Source organism: Glandiceps talaboti, chromosome 13 (assembly GCF_964340395.1).
Source record: "Glandiceps talaboti chromosome 13, keGlaTala1.1, whole genome shotgun sequence".
In the NCBI taxonomy this organism is placed as follows: domain Eukaryota; kingdom Metazoa; phylum Hemichordata; class Enteropneusta; family Spengelidae; genus Glandiceps; species Glandiceps talaboti.
This window is the reverse complement of record NC_135561.1, coordinates 6,154,660-6,169,542: the sequence shown is the minus strand read 5'-3', so window position 1 is coordinate 6,169,542 and position 14,883 is coordinate 6,154,660. Positions and strand designations below refer to the sequence as shown.

At 37.5% G+C, this 14,883-nt stretch overlaps 2 protein-coding genes across 5 annotated transcripts in view; both read left to right on the top strand.

Annotated features, from left to right (window-relative positions):
- The first annotated feature begins 3,263 nt into the window (after positions 1 to 3,263).
- LOC144444789 (NADH dehydrogenase [ubiquinone] 1 alpha subcomplex assembly factor 8-like) lies at positions 3,264 to 5,418 on the top strand. Its single transcript, XM_078134327.1, has 3 exons — positions 3,264 to 3,616; positions 4,353 to 4,451; positions 4,772 to 5,418. The coding sequence occupies exons 1-3, from the start codon at positions 3,536 to 3,538 to the stop codon at positions 4,787 to 4,789; spliced, it is 198 nt and encodes a 65-aa protein (XP_077990453.1). The 5' UTR covers positions 3,264 to 3,535; the 3' UTR covers positions 4,790 to 5,418.
- Positions 5,419 to 8,542: 3,124 nt separating this feature from the next.
- LOC144444494 (uncharacterized) overlaps positions 8,543 to 14,883 on the top strand; it is a 48,979-nt gene continuing 42,638 nt past the window's right edge. For 3 of the 4 annotated variants that reach the window (XM_078133928.1, XM_078133927.1, XM_078133926.1), the window contains exon 1: positions 8,543 to 9,305. In XM_078133928.1, coding sequence (XP_077990054.1) covers positions 8,874 to 9,305 — 432 coding nt within the window. In that variant the 5' untranslated portion in view covers positions 8,543 to 8,873. The remainder of the gene's footprint in view (positions 9,306 to 14,883) is intronic. The other variant, XM_078133929.1, reaches the window with a different exon arrangement.

The following is a 14,883-nucleotide window of genomic DNA, read 5'->3' as shown; positions in this document are numbered from 1 at the left end:
ATACATGGTATATTGTCGTGTGTCGTCAATCGTTGTTCTATGTAAGAGTAAACCATCAGAGTAAAAAGATTATTTAAAGATGGCTGTATTATTATTAAAACTAATATTTGTATTTGTTTTAAAAATATAGAATTACATAGTACACGAGTATTACATATCAAATAACCCTACAGCACAGAAAAGTTATCAACTGTGGTACATGTAGAAGTCTTATGATTACCACAGGTTTACTTTTTAGTGTTGCACACTTTTCTTTTTCTGTAGACTAATGGTGATAAATCGTACTTTTTTATGACCAAGTAATTAATTCGATTCATTCTGTGTTGGCAGCAGGTTTGTGGTAACACTAGTAATGGAATGTGATTGTGTCATCACAAGGATCGGTTACAAAACACCGAAAATTTTCTGAACATTAGTGAAGTGTTCGTCATACATGTATGTGCGAGCGCGCGCGTGCGCACACACACCTGCACGTACGTATCGTATATATATAAATTTATGTATGTATACATGTGTGTATATATCATGTGTATATTACACACACATATACAAACAGCTATAGCTAGACATACATACATACATACATACACACACGCGCGCACGCAGGCACACACAGACAGACATACAGACAGACAGACAGACAGACAGACAGACAGACAGACAGACAGACACACACACACATACACACACATACATACATACATACATACATACATACATACATACATACATACATACATACATACATACATACATACATACATACATACATACATACATACATACCTTTGTTTATTACATCATGTATACGGAGGAAAATGATTATTTCTTTTTCATTAACTTACAAAACTTAAAGGGTTTTAACAGGTTCCTCGAGAACATGCAAATTTTATTTACGGTTCTCCCTTGAATTCCAACACAGTTTGATCAAATATTGACAGTCGTATTTTTAGATCAAGAAGAACCATTCTGATCAGTATAACGAACTATCATTTGGCTGTCGACGATGAATAATTGCTTGTGAAGTAAAGTTCCTTCACGATAAAATGTGATTCGATGGGACTGAATAGTTGAAGAAAATGTTGATGAAGAGATAGCTTCACTTATATGAAGTGAAGATGGAATTAGTATTATTTGACTGTAAGGTAAATAAGGTATACATCCCAGGGAAGTGCGTTGTCTTCATCATCAAAAGTGAAACATCGATCTAATTGATGTCTTTAATGGGTGACGAATGGCCTCAGCTTTCTAATGAGGTCACATAGTGACGTAATCATCACTGAAACACGAAGATTGCTGACAGTAATGGCTCAAAATCGAATTCAGGTCGAACTCCATAATTTTCTTGTATTCAACATTCGTATTCAGTTTGTACCTTCGAAACGTTATTCGAAAGTTCTAAACTTTGCACAGTACACTTTGAATGTATAACCTTATTCTGAAGACTGTATGAGTCACAGTGCAAACATTTAGCAGGTACTTAAGAGCAACATTTTTTGTATATAAGATGAATTTATCTGTTTACGATAGCTACCTTGTGGTATGAAACCATTGTGGTACGATTACTGATATGAAACAACTTGAAGATGATCAACACCCAAAGGTCCCTGACCTTTTATTGTTCAGTACATTTGGTACCTACTTGCATTCAGTGGCGTTTTCATCACACATTCACCGTGGTTAGATTTGTATGACAATCCATTGTCATGGTGGTATAGAAACAGGATGTGCCAAATCTATCCCATTCAAACCGGATTAGTATTTGAAATGGACAGACACTCACATATGCAATATATATATATATATATATATATATATATATATATATATATATATATATATATATAGACAGACAGATAGATAGATAGATAGATAGATAGATAGATAGATAGATAGATAGATAGATAGATAGATAGATAGATAGATAGATAGATAGATAGATAGATAGATAGATAGATAGATAGATAAATATGGATGAATGGGTGGGTGGTTGGGTGGATGGATGGATGGATGGATGGATGGATGGATGGATGGATAGATAGATGGATGGATGCGTCTGGCAGGGGCGGGCGAACGGGTAGGCAGACAGGCAGGCAGACAAACAGACAGACAGACAGACAGACAGACAGACAGACAGACAGACAGACAGACAGACAGACAGACGGAACAATTTACAAGCTGTGAACCATAAGCACAAATAGTCACACCGAGTTGAGAATAGCTTGTTGAGTAATCAACATTCAGAGGCCATTCATTTAATCAATCAGTTTGGTGTGATTGGAACTAATAAAATCACATTAAGTGCATTTGAAGTGGTTTGAAGAACAAGGTCAAAATGGTTCATACACACTCTGCAAGGTTAAAAGTAACACACTAGCGTGGTCTTCATTGGCACACCATTTTCTAAAGTGTTTATTGCACATAGTCACCTCAATAATGATCGTTGCAGGTGTTGAATTCACACAAAGAAATTCTCCCCATCGTCATGGTGTTTCGTGCATATCCTCTTTATCTTAGCGAAAGGCTTGTGACGTCTACCGCAAGGGCCACCACCATTCACATCGACAGTTAATTAATGAAAATATTATCCTCAAAAGGTTATGTAACTGAGTTAAAATACGTTACTTGTTTAATGCGAAACTGTCCTTAAAACTAAACCATATCGTTTTCAATAGATGGGTGAATTGATTGATTGATTGATTGATTGATTGATTGATTGATTGATTGATTGATTGATTGATTGATTGATTGATTGATTGATTGATTGATTGATTGATTGATTGATTGATTGATTAAAATTGAGATATCGTCTTCACTTGTGCAATGCCCAGGTGACCTATTACGGGGACTAGATGTGGGGGGGGGGGACCCGAGCACTTGGGAAAAACTGGCGATGTTCGGTAGGGTCGAAATGAGTACCATCTTTCGTACGCGTTCTGGTAGCTTTTTGGATGGATGGATGGATGGATGGATGGATGGATGGATGGATAGATGGATGGATGGATAGATGGATGGATGAATGTATGGATAAGCTGTTTGCAATTCGCAAGAACACTAATAAATTGGAAGTCGCCATATAGATCAGACGCAGTTTTAATCCTATAGTGTTAAATCTTTTCAACTTTCTCATTCGTCAACTCGTACATTTGTACATCATGTATAAGATCGCCCTCTATCAGTAAAATCAATCACAAATTTATCAAAAGCGTATTGCATAACTAGGGCGCCCTCAACCAGATACAAATGCAATCCGGAAGCGTAAATCAGCTGGCATTGGCAAAGCACTACACTACACCGTTCGCTTGATATCTCGAAGTTGACAGGTATCGTTCCAGGGCTAAATGCAGACATACCAGTTGTTGAAGAATAGCGAAGGAGTAATATAATTAGCAGTCGCAGTTTTTGTTCAGATGCGGACTCAAATGACGTCATAGTCAACCATATAACGTGAACACCAGACTTGAATCGAAAGAAGCGTGGTGAATGGATGATGTCGAAACGTTCTGTATGAAGTTAATGAAATTACTCTAACAAAATGTCCGGTCGTAATAGTTGGCAAGTAGCTCGTAGGAAGCTAGCAGCATTTCCCAAGATTGTATCAGAATGTTCAAAGGAGGTAAGATGAATTTTGATGACACAACGTTCATGACATGATGTAACGATTCCTGCAAGAGGCTCTGGATATATGCGCTTCGATAACTCCAGTGGGATGAAGATGTGTCGGAAACCTCGAAGCGTATATTTCCAGAGTTAGATTCCTTCATGACATGGTCTTTAACTGTGGATTTTAAAGTACTTTATTCTAAGCCCCCCCCCCCTCCATCTACAAGTTGACAATAGAACGTTAAAATATCTCTGTATGTCTGACTCTTACCACCCTAGGATTTATGTACAGCAATGTGTGCATTTGCACTTTGAAAGTGTATAGTTATTACTAAAATGTGATCCTAAGCATAAAATGGCAGAAACAAGTCGTACTGAACAAATGAGAGAGAAAATATTTGGTAGAACAGGGGTGATTCAGGTTTTTTATCTGTCCTGTTTATCTGTCAAGATTTGCATATACCAGTATACATACATACGTACGTACATACATACATACATACATACATACATACATACATACATACATACATACATACATACATACATACATACATACATACATACATACATACATACATACATACATACATACATACATACATGCATGCATGCATGCATGCATGCATGCATGCATACATACATACATACATACATACATACATACATACATAGAGAGAGACAGAGACAGAGAGAGATGCAGTAGTCTGTTTATTTCTTTGATAACATACATGTTTTCTTTATTCAAGGGAGCTGTGTATGCCCAGTGTGTTAGTACGAAGGAGAATTTGAAGAAAAATGACTGTCTTAAGGAGTTTGAAGTATTCAAAGATTGTATACAGAAACATGTAAGTCATACTGACTACAGGGTAGCATTGCTCTGCCACAACACACTCACACCACGTTCTTATGAACATTTTCAGTCATGCACACATTCCTGCCATAGTCTTGCAGCAGGACTTTGGCAACCAAGTGCTGCTACAGCACTGAAAATTCAGTGCTGCTGGACTAAATTCAGACATTCACACAGTCCTGAATTTCAGATGTGCATGCAGTCCTGAATTTCAATGCTGTATTAAAGGGGATACAATCTGTCCATATTGATGTTCTGATGTGTCTAGTTACAAGGTGAAATTCATGAATTTCTCCTTTTTTATTTGTTTTTCAGAGCAAGAAATTAAAGTAGAGGACCAGTGTTTTGAAGCCAAAGTGTGAATACAGTACTGAAATTGAAGAGTCAGCACAGAATTTAAATTGAAGTGTCACCGCAGTACTGAAATTGAAGTGTCACCATGATACAGAAGTTGAAGTGTTACCACATTGAAATTGAAGTGTCACTGCAGTACTGAAATTGAAGTGTCACCATGGTACTGAAATTGATGTGTCACCACAGTACTGAAATTGAAGTGTAACCACAATACTGAAATCCAAGTGTCACCAAGGTACTGAAATCCAAGTGTCACCACGGTACTGAAATTGAAGTGTGACCAGAGTATTGAAACTGAAGTGTGACCAGAGCACTGAAATTGGAGTGTCACTGCATTACTGAAATTGAAATGTCACCAGAGCTAAAGTGTGACCAGAGCACTGTGAATGCACAAAGAAAACACAAAGAATTAGCATGCAAATGTGATGATAATAATAACAATAATAATAACACATATAAATGCAAACTTTACAATGGAAATTGATGTAGTTTTGCAGATAAAAGATAAGTAAAAAGATAAACATAAGTTAATTGAATGATAAAAGTATGCCTTCTTTTGAAATGATTTTTTGTGTGGGTATTTTAGGATGATATTAAAGCAACTTCTGATTGTTCTGCATATTGTAGAGAGTGTTCAATGTTTTAGGAGTATTAGGTGAAACAAATAAAGCCCACAGTATTCACCTGTAAAGGATAAATTTTACATAATGGATAGCCAATCACGACACGCAACACGAACAGCGCCCTCTATTTCAGAAAAGACAATGATGGACAGATCTATCCTTAAACATAGTCCACAGTCTAAATAAGTTGAGTTTTTCACTAATTTGTTTGGACTGTGAATATTCTAATGTATTCGTCTACTACTCTAATACGATCCCAATCTGATTAACATATGATGAACTGAGCTATACGATCCTTTATTTATCTCTATTATCTTCGCACATTATTGCTCATTTTATAGTTCTTCTTTCTGAGAATTGATCAGCTCTAAAACACATGACGATACACGAAGGAAACAAACAGCGTAAAGGAAGAAAATCTAACCACATTCCTTAATCGGATTGTTGCGGGCCGCTGTCTATATACTTCATGAGCGCCAAAGACTGGGGCCATAGAATAAACACGTAGTTTGTGTTTTAGCGCCCCCTTGCGGTAGATTTGAAAATACTGTTGATCATGATTGCCATACTAACCCGCCATGATATTCGCATTCAGTTTCTTGTTTCTCCTTTCGCACATAAGTAGTTGTTGATAAAAATGGCGGCATTTTATTTCAGTATGAATTCAAACTCAATGTATGTACATTGAACCCAGTATATATATTCCATTATTGGTCTTACAATTAAAATTGGTATTCTCTTTACATACACCCTTGAATGTGACTATCAACGTTAACATTATTTCACCATACACTTCACGTTTTTATGTACTTTGAGTTCTGAAGAATCATTTCATGATTTCAAGTCACATAAATTTTGCTCGATTGCCAAGAAACACTAAATTGAAACGCTTTCAACTCTGGGTATTAGCAGATTTCAATATGTATTAGATGAACTATACATATTCATAACTTTGAAAGTAATAAGCATTTATAGGAGTCGTGAATATTCATTGTTCATCTAATGCATATTCATACATACTAAAACCTTATGAGGCAACAACAATGCAACAGTAATAGAACCGTGAAAATAGAGGTGGAAACAAGTTTCAATTTGGTGTTTCTTGCGAAATTTGTGTGATGTGAAGTCATGAAATGACGCTCCAGAACCATAAATTTACGAGGACACTTTATTTCCTCGAGTATCGTTCCCCTTATAACATTCGAAGTTTTAAAAGGGGAAATTGAACTAATCATGATATAATGAAGCTAGCATCACCCATGTGTTATTTCCTCAATTACATGGCTGTGTGGTTAGAGTCTTGCATGTAATGAATAGCTTTCGTGAAAGTTGAGTTATTTTATGGAGTCACGATAACAGAAATAGCTTTAGGGACCACGGTACATGCACAAACAAGATCTGTGATACATACACAGCAATTTTGCATCTGTAATTCAGCAACCTCCTTGTTTAATTTTGGATCGAAAGGTCAACCAATTATAGACTACGTAGGAGAAGAGGTCACCACTTTTACTTTGGTTTGACTTCATAACCTCAGGGTAACTGAAACTTGCCTGGAGAGCAAGGATTGTATTGCAGTGGTACTTCTGTTTCCTGGCTGCTCTGGAGATGTATACTGAAGTCCGTGTCATGTGATCGATCACCTCAGTAGTCTGGACTGGATATACTTGCGTGATAGTAGATGCTCAAAGTTGCGGACTCGGAAAAATGATATCGATTCACTAGGATGCCTCTGGAAAATCGGGGCTGTCGCTTTGTACTAGGATTTCCGACAGGAAGTCGCGATATGATTGTTTTCGACATGGTCGTGACATCATGGCCAATTTACCGTATGATTGACAGTTTTGAGAAGTTGTCGCAGTGAAATGAATATTGATTAGACCCCACTTCCTTCTTAGTGCGCACAAGAACAATCAAAACATTTGTTTCGTGGACGTCATTCATTTAGCCTGAGGACTTTTTCTCGAATCGATTAGTAATACCTCTGAGGTAATACGTGGTATTCAGACCGTGGGCATGTTTATTAATAGATAACATAATCTGTTTGGTTTTAAAGTTTCATTTATTTATTTATATATTTATTCATTTATTCATTCATTCATTCATTTGATTTCATTCACGTATTTACTTATTCGTTTTTTTTTCATTCTGTTGTAAAATTCTGTCGCTTCAAGTGAGGAAATTATGTAAAGCCAAATTTGAACTTGAACTTAAGTCACGTGATTATGATGGCGAATAATTTACAGCAAACGTATCGGGTGGTTCTGCTTTTCTTGACTTGTCGTCAGTTTATAGGTTGCTAACACTAAAATTTGGAAAAGGCAAATTGTCTTCCTCCATCCTCGGTAAGTCAAGGAAATGCCCGAATCATGTTGAGCAATAATGTCGTGTTTATTACCTTCAAACACCTTTCTTATACTCTTTAGGATTTTGTAATACAATTTTGTAATTACGACAGGACAACCAGGACAGTGGTCACTATGACGTAAGCAATGACGTCACTCAATAGTGTTATCACAAATGAATCTAACAATACGTAGTAATTAGCAATAGTGTGTGTAAGGAGGTGCCGGTATAACAATACCCGTGTCAAGTTTCTAATTTTAGCAGACTGTCAGAAGGTCTGAGTAAAGAAGTACAAATCAGACAATACACTTTAGACGTTCCAGTCTGTAAAATAGTTGTACTCCATTATTTGCGAGGTACTCAAAATGTCAGATATTGGAAGAATGAAGAAAGACGAGACGTTCTAGTGGTGCTGAAGGCGTTCGTAAATACACATGTGGACGACGAAGCCAAACAAAAGCTAGTACTTGCTGTGTAGTATTATCTATTCGTGCTTCCGGGCCCTGGCATTGAATATGCCAACGGGTATTTGATCTGCAATGCGTAGAATTAGTAACACGCAATTGGAATTCATCACACGGTTCGAAAATTTCATTATATTTACTTTATTACACGTTTCCGCAATAACAGGAATAAACGCAGTGTAATTTATTTGTGCCCCTCCGTTGTAGGATATGCGTCATTACCTACATGACCTAATGGGATGTTCCGAGCCTTAGATAAACACCACCCACCCTATTGATCGTAGATGAGTCTACAAAGGTCTTGAGTCTTTGCTGGCTATTTCTTCTGTAAAGTGTCTAATTTCTTTATCCGTGGTATCGTAGTGAAGACACCAGTCGTGGTTTGTTATTCCGTCCATTCATTAGGACATCAACATTTACGGATTTACAGTGACTGACATGCGAGTGGAAAGTTGTCTCTCGTTCAGCCTCGTCTTGTAATTTCACTGTAGTAGTACTAGTACGATGCAACGCCGTGACCAGAGTGTTGCATGTTGTTGCCTTGACTGAGGAGTAGATATGGAGATTACACGAGCATAAGTTAGAGACGAGGCCTGTATTTGACGAGTGTTCAACTCTAAGCCGGGCAACATGGCGTTGCCACTTATAAACACGTCCGTACCGTATGACACGGAAAAACCTGTGGTCAGGGTCGCGACTGCCAAGACTTCAGCGCCGATTGAAAATGTAGATGTCGGCACTGAAGACTTGAAGAGTGGCGACGATCTGTTACTCCATAGGTTGCCAACCATAGTCAGTCTACAAGATACAGGCAAACCGGAATTATATAAATCTGATGTTTTGGATACGAATTTCCAGAAAGCTATTCGGCGTGCAAAGGAACGAATGGCGAGAGGAGAATGCCCTTGCGAACCGGAGGAATGGCGACTTCCTGGAGCACCCCTTCCAGCTCGACCAGATTACACAAGAACATGTCCAAATCTGGGAAGGCCCCCTTTCCTACGAACCCGGGGGAAATTGGGTAGTAAAGGTACCGACGATCGTACAGCAATAACACAATCGGTGAGTGTATTGAGATTAAAAGTTGACGTTGCCATGGAAATACAAGTAAATTAATCTGCACCTGTATATCTTATGTGTATAGTTCTTAAATGCCAGATTTGAAAGGTTTTAGATCGTCCCTAGAGGATTATGCAGCTCTCCGTGTCATGGGATGTTACATGCAAATTGTCTCCCAAACAATACTACTACTACTACATTGTACATGTATATTGTGAATCCAACTTGAAGGTGGTGATCACCAATCATGCATGTACCGTCACTGTCTTTTATAACAATTTTATTGTTACTGAATAACATAAATACTAAATGACGTGTTGCGTGGCTTTGCCGGCCTTCACTCTCTTTGACGTGGCTACTACTAATGAGCGATCTCCCAAATCACCTTCTCAACCCAGCAAAGCCAAAGCACCCAAGAGGTGTTTTAATAATACGCAATCTCCACAATCGTAGTTCCTAAGTGTGCATATCACCACCGTTACATAAAAAAGATTGCTAGAACGGAAAACACACGAGTGTGACAATATTTTGTTTGAATCTAGAACAACAGACCGTTGTTTAATTAGAGTTATTGTAATTTTTGTAGACAGCGTGGTAACACCGCCATGTTTAATCTATTTTATCAAATTAACCATAGCCGTGTTCAGAAGGACGTGGCACCGAAATGTTGTTTTTTTGACAACGGTCCAAAAACAATTAAAAATTGAACATTATAAAAAAAAAATCTAGGGCAAGCGTGAAATATTCAATATTGTGATATCGTATTACATATTCCAATGTAATGAACTATATATATTAGTTACATTGCTTAGATCAGCTAACATAGACTCGATCGATTTGTTGTCACAGTATACAAAAGAGTCAAATTTTATGAACGTCAAATCGATCCGAATTGCCATATCAGCGGTGGTAATGAAGGCGTAATGAGCTACACGGGAAACCACCCGAGAATATCTATATATGGTTTAACGGTTGTCAGGGCGTTCAGATCGGATTAAATTATGACGGCTATCTAAATGTGATATACCTATCCTTACATCGAGTGTGTCCGAGTTTCAAACTGCCGTCGTCAAGTCCATTTAATACTAAAAGGCGTATCCGTGCACAAAGGACACATTTGTCACCTTATATCAATTGACAACATATTCAATACTTTTCGTTCCCTCCTTTTTAATCTAACATTTTATTATCGTGCATAAAATTTTATCAATACTTTGGATCCATTTTGGAGCAAAATGTAATAATTTTTTTAACAGTTCGAGATTATAGCAAAATTATTTAGAATTACAGCGCAATAATGATTTGACTGGGTGAAATAATTAGGTTGTCTGGTTCACCCATATGGATCATTTTAAACAGGTGAGACATTCAACACATTGATGTTATTACAAACACTATGTAAATACTGTTTGTTGTCCATAGCAATGGTGATAAGCACTTAGAATTGAAGTGGTTGTACGCTCAACCAGTCTCGTTTAGAGTCATTTTCGGCCGATAAAACAGGCGATTTACCGATATACATTCCAGTATATCACTAGTGTCAGGCTGCCGCCATGTTTGGGTTGCTAGCATTGAGTTTGACACTAACAACGGCATGCTGTATTCACATTGTGTTGAGTTTAACAGTTAGGGTTAAAGTGCACACAAGTGTCATCATCGCCTGACATTCCTATGTACAGTTAGCTTGAACACACAAAACATTGTAACGTCTCTCTGGGATACCACGGCACGCTAAAGATCGAGGTGAACTATTACGAGGATTGCATGGGTCAGATTGATAATGGCGGCGATTTAAGTTAAGCTCCCCTTTACACCATAAACACACCTTCCATATACCCTCCATCAGGCGACACAGTGCAGTTTTCAAAACTTAAAGAGACTTTAAAAACTGCCCATGTCTTAAGGGCACCCGCACTAAAGAGCGTACAAACACTGTAGTGTATATTCTCTATAAAAAAAACTCCGTGTATGGAGTCTCACCAAGGCCTCAGACGACTATTCTCTGTAGTTGTCTTAGCCAAGACACAGTGTAAAACAAACTTGAATACCTGAATTCATGCATCGAATTTTATTTCCCCAGTGTCAAATTAGCCTTTCGTGCCATAGCGAGGAGAAATTTTTAGTCTGTTGTCTTTTGATTCAACGCCAACTCCTTCAAACCCTACGTGACTTGGTTGAAAGGTGCCGTTACTCTATTAACATGATTGTACTCTTGTCGTCAACGAAGTTTATGTTTCTCAAGTTAGTGAGCTTTCCGAGTATATGAAGCCTGGAATACTGCTAAGGGCGGCCCTTTTTATTTTTCTGTTTCTCATCTCCCGACCGACCCTAATTTGCAGCTCCGACATCAGAAAAAAAAAAGTTTTTTTATTTCCGACCGACCCCTGAGCACAGCAAAATTGTAAGGTTCCCCATGGCGTCTTAGGCCAGTTCTGCCGAGGCCACGACCTTGCGACATTGGCCCCCTAAAATTAAAAATGAAGCAATAATTTTCCCACCTTGCGTCGCTTTGGCGCATTCATTTTACGGCAGACATCAAAATTATCTAAGTCCACGGCCGGACCAGGCCAGGCTCTGACTCGACGTGAATCCCACAAGAAGTATACTGACTGCGTAAGGGACAGTTTTGTTGACATCATATAAGATACAGTGACAACGCGCAGTTCTATTGTTAACATAAAAAATGCCACAAAAAGATCAACTTTGATAAACTTAATCTACAAATTAAAACATTAGAGGGATTAGATGAAAAGTCGAAATGGACGTCTCTCGTCACATGTTTTTCTACTGTCACTGTCGTGACCTCTGACCTAATCACTGACGTGTGCGAAACACTGAACTTGCTATCGGAACATCTATCTGCCATGCCACAGCTCAGAAGCCTTCGTGAACCAAATTTATGGGACAGGTTGTGATTTTCATTTGTTGATGGGTTAAATTAAATGAGTACATGTGTATTTTGATTCCGAAAAAGCTGTGTTAGGGGATCGTGTTGCATGATGTTGACAGTGCTAGTGACACATGTGAATGTTGGGCACTGAATCAATGCGTAATCACTGGCATGGCCACTATAGACGGCCGATGTATGCGCGCCCGGTCAGACATGAAGAACGAACTTGTTGTGCAAATCAGAAAAAAATTAATGTAATATTTACAGAGCATCCCAACTTTGACTTTGTTGATAGTTTTAGTTAAAGATTCAAGTTCTGAGTTTCAAGGACACCAAATGTCAGCTTTCCGTATCATTGCAAGTTTACGGTACGTAACTATGCTGTCATATAGCAGGACCAAATCATGATACACAGCCAGTAACGGTTAATTAATAAAAAATAAATTATTTTAAAGTTTGTTTGACTATTATTTGTAAGTTTTTCGTTCACATTTGTTACTTTTTAAAGTCAGGGATTTTTTTTCTTCAAAATGTCATGAATTTGAAGAGGGAATGATAAACACAGCAGTGTACTAACAATTTTAAAAATGAAACAAGTGGTTACAAGTTTAGGATTTCTCAAAGTTTTTATTCAATCATATGTTCACTGTGACTTATTTTGAAGTTGTTCATTGTCCTTGTCTGAAAAAAAGGAATTATAAATTTTAGCACTGCTATTCATTGATATTCAGATTAAAAATTGTGACTACCTGGCTGTCCAATCTTTCTAAACAATATATCATATATATATATATATATATATATATATATATATATATATATATATATATATATATATATATATATATATATATAACTTAAAATTACATAATCTTAATTGCCTTCTTTTTCTAAGGTGTAATGTGTAGTACACAATTTTCAAAAAATAACTTACTGGGAACTTATTATGAATGGAATTTTTTTATGTAGTTAGGTAATAGTCTATACGTAATGGAATATCTCAGACCACAGTATCTCTATAGTGGTCTGAGATAATTTATATGAATATTTCATAGACAATAATAATTGACCCCACTCCCTGTCAAATGACACCACTTTTTGGAACCAAGGGGCCTGTGTCCCCACTTGTTGGAAACCTTGGCAGAACACCGCCGTCTAACCCCCCCCCCCTCTCACCCACAAGTTCACACTGAAGAAAAATGTTTCATAGAAGTAATGGTTTATATAAATGAAAATTCATCTAGCACACTGATGACAATCACGTAAGTGTTTCAAAAAGTTTCATACTAAAGTTCAAATTGGATAACTTGAAAACATTGTTAGCGATGGCAATGCCACTTTGATTAATAGGACGATGTATTAGTACTCCTGATAAAATCACACAATAGTTCATGGCTACAGATATACACCCATCAGGATGATAAGTATTTAATCATCTTCTTACAAAGTTGTTCTACAGACTTGTCAACCTTGCTAAAATGAAGGCAAGAGACTTGTAACAAGGAATTCAATAAGGAGAAGATAAATGAAGTTGTATAGAGACTAACAGGACAGAAAGGACAGAGAATAGAACTGAAAAAATACATTTTTTTTTCTTGCCCCCCTTTTTTTTTTATTTCGCCCGCCCGACCCGCCTGACTATTCCATTGGAGATGAGAAACAAAAAAAAAAAAAACCTCACCCTAACAGACTGGGTGTGCTGTTGTTACTGTGGATTCCACGCTTAGTGAATAAAGTCGATATTTTATAGTACGCCGTCCACCTTGCTTCACGTGGACAGGCCTGTGCTCCCATCAACACTATAGACAGTGATACCAGAATTTTATCGTTCGTACGCAGTCCCTAATTATAGCTGTTTCGTAAAGATGCCAAAGATGCTGTTTTCTTCAATAAAGAGACCAAATATATTTACCCGTTGATGACAGGACGTCTGTTCCTCGTGACGTCAGAATAAAGTAGTTATTTTTCGAGACAAAGAATACTACAAAGTTGTACAAAATTTAAACTGAATTTCTAACATCAACTTTAACAAGCTAGAGTTGTATGTGGTCCTTTCTATTGTATGCCCTCTCTCCACTGACCCAAATTTTCACAACAGACACTTGAATTAACAAAACAAACATCATCGAAAACGCCCAAATGTTCAATGGTCTATAAGGGTGACACGGACGAGTATAAAGTTGGCGTCAGATTCAGATTCAGCTAGCGTCATATTGAGCGTCAGATTCAGCGTCAGATAGCGTCAGATAGCCTCGAATCCGAAGACACCCGATGGACTCAATCAAAACTGAAATAATACCGTTGAGACTTCAAGAAAGATTCTGCTTCACAACCTTTTGATGGAAGATGGAATGTCTCTGCTTGCACAATTTTTAAATTTTAAATTCAAATTTTTAAAAATGACACCATATTACATACGTAAACTTAGCTTTTACTGACACCGTGTACATTATTGGCAAAACGTATCAACCAAGTAACATACAGTGGCTGAACTTGGGGCTATTAATGTCTTGGTTGCAAGTATTTCAACTCTATTTCACATATTTTTTCCAAATAAAAATTGTGCAAGCAGAGACATTCCAACTTCCATCAAAAGGCTGTAAAGCAGAATCTTTCCCTGTAGTCTCAACAGTATTATTTTAGGTTTGATTGAGTCCGTCGGGTTTCTTCGGATCTGACGCTGTCTGACGC

What these genes read in the sequence shown, in the direction of transcription:
- LOC144444789 (XM_078134327.1), top strand. Translation starts at nt 3,536, where the DNA reads ATGTCCGGTCGTAATAGTTGGCAAGTAGCTCGTAGGAAGCTAGCAGCA. An exon ending in TATCAGAATGTTCAAAGGAG is followed by an intron (nt 3,617 to 4,352) that starts GTAAGATGAATT and finishes TCTTTATTCAAG; the next exon opens with GGAGCTGTGTATGCCCAGTG.